Source organism: Phanerochaete carnosa (genome assembly GCF_000300595.1).
Source record: "Phanerochaete carnosa HHB-10118-sp unplaced genomic scaffold PHACAscaffold_140, whole genome shotgun sequence".
Taxonomy (NCBI): Eukaryota; Fungi; Basidiomycota; class Agaricomycetes; order Polyporales; family Phanerochaetaceae; genus Phanerochaete; species Phanerochaete carnosa.
In genome coordinates, this window is record NW_006767767.1 from 3,136 (window position 1) to 6,967 (window position 3,832).

General features: G+C 51.4%; 4 protein-coding genes across 4 annotated transcripts; 2 read left to right on the forward strand and 2 right to left on the reverse strand.

Annotated features, from left to right (window-relative positions):
- Positions 1-257: 257 nt before the first annotated feature.
- On the forward strand, positions 258-992 carry PHACADRAFT_265924 (uncharacterized protein). Its single transcript, XM_007402398.1, has 4 exons — positions 258-560; positions 625-697; positions 757-823; positions 889-992. The coding sequence occupies exons 1-3, from the start codon at positions 468-470 to the stop codon at positions 759-761; spliced, it is 171 nt and encodes a 56-aa protein (XP_007402460.1). The 5' UTR covers positions 258-467; the 3' UTR covers positions 762-823; positions 889-992.
- On the reverse strand, positions 992-1,306 carry PHACADRAFT_167361 (uncharacterized protein; the record flags this gene model as incomplete). Its single annotated transcript, XM_007402399.1, has 1 exon — positions 992-1,306. The coding sequence occupies one exon, from the start codon at positions 1,304-1,306 to the stop codon at positions 992-994; it is 315 nt and encodes a 104-aa protein (XP_007402461.1).
- A 3-nt stretch (positions 1,307-1,309) lies between these two features.
- Positions 1,310-2,667, reverse strand: PHACADRAFT_265927 (uncharacterized protein). Its single transcript, XM_007402400.1, has 6 exons — positions 2,225-2,667; positions 2,135-2,190; positions 1,970-2,072; positions 1,847-1,907; positions 1,671-1,785; positions 1,310-1,616 (listed from the first exon to the last, which is right to left on the reverse strand). Exons 1-6 carry the CDS (start codon positions 2,340-2,342, stop codon positions 1,407-1,409), a joined length of 663 nt encoding a protein of 220 aa, XP_007402462.1. The 5' UTR covers positions 2,343-2,667; the 3' UTR covers positions 1,310-1,406.
- A 387-nt stretch (positions 2,668-3,054) lies between these two features.
- Positions 3,055-3,595, forward strand: PHACADRAFT_189009 (uncharacterized protein; the record flags this gene model as incomplete). Its single annotated transcript, XM_007402401.1, has 1 exon — positions 3,055-3,595. Exon 1 carries the CDS (start codon positions 3,146-3,148, stop codon positions 3,593-3,595), a length of 450 nt encoding a protein of 149 aa, XP_007402463.1. The 5' UTR covers positions 3,055-3,145.
- Between the last annotated feature and the right edge of the window lie 237 nt (positions 3,596-3,832).

A 3,832-nucleotide genomic window follows, 5' to 3' on the forward strand; every position in this document is an offset into this window, starting at 1 on the left:
CCGAAGCCTGCGATGGCTCTACTAGTAGAAAGGCTTATATCGTAAATTGAAGTGAATTAGTCAATAAACCGACTAAAGTGCAAGCACATGCGATAGAGTTACAGGTAATACTCAAACGGAAAGACGAGTCACCAGCGCAAGCTCGATTCTTCGAAGCGGAAGACAAGACTGGTAGAGATATGTTCTTGTAAAACGACATAGAAGAACGTGCCCTTGAGTAAGGAAAAGAGCTAGGGGATTCTTTTCAAGGGCGTGCGGAATATAAGACGAGGATTCATTATTCGACACGAACTTGAAGGGGGACGAGATTATGAAGTGCGTGTCTGGAAAGTGAGCACAGAGCGAAAGCACTCCAGAGCTGAGATGGAAGCCGAGAATAAGAAAGGAGGCGTTGCGTAGCCTCCAGGTTGCTAAGCCAGACAACCATCAGAATCGGTCTTTGGCTGAACGGTAAGCTGGCCGCTGATATGGAGGAAACTCATCCATGCAAAGGCGACAAGGGCCGTAAGCAGGTGGCAGGGCATGTCAGGGTGACACCAGGAACCACTGCTCCAGAGGCACTAGCATTAACCATAACTGTATCAGTGACTGAGAAGCTTCCGGCTGAGAGCAGGGATGACATACTGTGGCCATGGCTGCGCCGACGAGCCAAAGGGTGGTCAGGATGATGAGGTCGTACCTCTCGGAGATGAACCAGCTAAGGATATGCACGATGTTAGTGAAGTGCGCCAAAGAATGCCAGAGGAGTTCAGGTACTTTGAAGGCAGGTGAGACCAGGGGATCGTTATAGCCGAAGTGACAATAAGCTCAGTGAGGACGGGTTCTATGAACCAGCATATACGTTTGCGTGTTAGGTATTTTCTATGAACCGCGCAGAGTCGCACGTACTAAAAAAGCTTTGGCTATCGTCCAAGGGGCCTGTGGACAAGTTGCGCAACGTGTAATGAAGCCCTGCACCACTTAGGCCGAGAGTCACTACAGCGAAAGGCCACTAAACGGCAATCTTAGAGACGAGCTCGAAATTCTGCGGATCAGTAGCGTGGCCACCAGTACTCACCACGGCTGAGCGAATGTTCAGTGGTAGGTCGTCCATTACTTGTGTAGATGGTGTCGAAGGGTATGAATACGACAGACGGAAGGCGAAGCATCCTCGTCCCGAGCCTATATACACAGCATAACTCGACGAGCACATGGTATTGCTTCTGGTAGCAAAGCAAATTGGACGCCGGAATGGTGGATGATCACCCGTGCCAAAAATGATCGAATTGCAGGCGCCATGGATAGGAGATAACGTCGTCCTGGTCATTATAAAATAATAGAGGTGGGACTATTACAGGCATCTACACGTTACAATCGATTTAGCTAGTTCATGTGCTCCAAATAGTTCGTTATCCGATCCTACTGGTTCATACGCGGTAGCTGGGGGCATAGCTCGAGCGCGGGTCGTACCGTCCGTGCATCGGCTGCTTGAATGCCCTGTTCGCAATGGAGAACATGACGCTGATGATGAGCAGGACAAAGACCATGATAAAGCTCATCCAGGCAAAAGCGACGAGGGCCGTGAGAACGCGGCACGGCAGGTAGATATGGCACCAAGCGAGGTTACCCCAGGAGGACTGCGGCTACCATGTCAGCGCTCAAAGTACTTCAGGAAGCAGGAAGGGACGCACCGTAGCGATAGCTGCGCCGACAAGCCAGAGAACGAACAGGATGAAGAGGCCGATCGTCTCGCTTAGGAAGGTGGAGACGATGCCGTAGTCGTAAGTGCGTGTTATGATGGAGACGCTGGAACGCGTACGACGTCAGTGGCGTGTGGCAAGGAGCGAGAAACTACTCAGGTACGCACACCCAAGGGACCCAGAGAACGGTTATGGCCGACGTGGCCAAGAGTTCAGCGACAATGGGGTCTAAAGGTGTAAGTAATAATTAGGATAAAGGGAGAACAATGTGATGGATATATAACGCGCACCATAGAAGTCAACGCCACGGTTCAGAGGGTCACCAGGAGGAATGTGCAGAGTATAGTGTATCCGCGCCGCACTCAGACCCAGAGTTACTGCCGCAAACAGCCACTACGATGGTGGCGTATGATCATGAGCTTGAAATTTCCAATGCTCGTGGAGTATCCACTTACCAAGAGCACATAGAGGAATACCCGGATGCCGTTGACAGTTGCCATGGTGTAGGTGGCTGAAGAGTGTTGAAGCGCAAGAGAGGGTAGAACGGTCGTATGTGAGTGTAACAAGCAAGCAAACGTAAGGTGTAGCGTCCGTAGCTTGAGCCTTTATATGCACCATGATTTCATAACGACAACGTGTTAACGGCGTTCCCCTGTGGAACATGCTGGAGGCGCCGCTGTGGAATCTTGGAGGATGACCGAAGTAAAGCATATCCGGGCATCGAAAGTGCAAGGATAGATGGTACGATGGTACGAATGAGGGTACCCTGGACCGCCTTTGGCATGTCGGGACGCACAGCCTTCCGCCCCGCCAACCAAAGAAAAACGTGGATCAGGGAACCTGTGATACGATTTCGAGACACATGTTCGCTAAAGGCACGGAGAAGTGACGAAATTATGCCCATGCTGAAGAAACGAGGAGTACTCGTGGCTTCCAGCCGTTGTCAGGAGTCAAAGGTCCGGACAAAACGGTCGTCACGGTGAAGGCTGTGAGCGATGGTTGATCAGCAAGTGCGAGTTCGTCGTAGTGAAGCACTAGATTTGAACCTCTTTACGCGGAAACATAGGTAAAAATATTTGTCGCTAGTGCATGATTTTGACTGCTACCTTTCATGAGAGTCATGGAGGAAAAGCATCGCTGAGCGCCACGATGCCACTCGGCCATCAGATTGATGCGCTGTTTTGATGCGTATTATCTCGACAAAGATGGAGGCGGCGGGCAACTATGCCTTGGCGTCTATGTATCTCTCCGCCAGCGACCACAACGTTGCGATCGGTTGCTGCCAGAGCTGCTCGCTCGAACAACGAGGATAAACTGTGTATCTTTCGTCCCTCGTACTGTGCTACTACCACTGCAGTAGGTTTGTCGTATTACTAGTACCTCGGCTCAGACGTCCTCACGATACTACAGAGTGGAAAATCTACGCCGCATTTCATGATACGACTTATTTGACATAGCATAACAGAATGTCCCAGCCTATATCCATTCCACCATTGATACCCCTTCCAGCCGAGACATCGCGGCGGCTCACGAATAACGACGCTAAAGACGACATATTCGCGACCTTGTTCTCCCCCGCGACGCCACGGGCATCCCCTACTTTGCATCCAGTTCCAGATGAACCAATAATGGAGATCGTCCGACCCCGGAACACAGAGCACTCTCGAACATCCTCCACCGATTCAGAATTTGGGTCATTCGTCTCGGTGCCGTCAACAGAAGACCCTCTTCACCAGCTTGGCTCTGACGCTGGTCAGCCCTTCTCGCCCGTCCGGAATTTTGAATTCTTTGACCGATTTGCGGAGGAGGCGAAGGCTGCTACGGAAAGGAATAAAAAGGGGGTGCTGGACGAGCTACTGCAACATGAGGATGATCCTTTATACTTCCTGAGAAGCGGTGCGCAAACTTTCGCTTAATTCCCGCCTCATGCTTAACCTTCAGACCCTCAGCCACGCCAACGGCCACGCAGCGCGCTCGTGATACTGTAGAAACCCTCTCGAAACCGGCCACGCCTCAACCGGATTCTGCTGCAGGGGAAGCATCAGCTTCGCAAGCATGCTTGAATTTCATCGACGATGTACCTGCACAACCCTTGATTTTTGATAGCGGGCAGCCGACACTTACACCTCAAGAGCCTCGCCCCAAGCCAGAGC

What these genes read in the sequence shown, in the direction of transcription:
- PHACADRAFT_265924 (XM_007402398.1), top strand. Translation starts at nt 468, where the DNA reads ATGGAGGAAACTCATCCATGCAAAGGCGACAAGGGCCGTAAGCAGGTG. An exon ending in GAACCACTGCTCCAGAGGCA is followed by an intron (nt 561 to 624) that starts CTAGCATTAACC and finishes GGGATGACATAC; the next exon opens with TGTGGCCATGGCTGCGCCGA.
- PHACADRAFT_265927 (XM_007402400.1), bottom strand. Translation starts at nt 2,342, where the DNA reads ATGTTCCACAGGGGAACGCCGTTAACACGTTGTCGTTATGAAATCATG. An exon ending in TGTTACACTCACATACGACC is followed by an intron (nt 2,191 to 2,224) that starts GTTCTACCCTCT and finishes AACACTCTTCAG; the next exon opens with CCACCTACACCATGGCAACT. An exon ending in GTTCTCTGGGTCCCTTGGGT is followed by an intron (nt 1,786 to 1,846) that starts GTGCGTACCTGA and finishes TACGCGTTCCAG; the next exon opens with CGTCTCCATCATAACACGCA.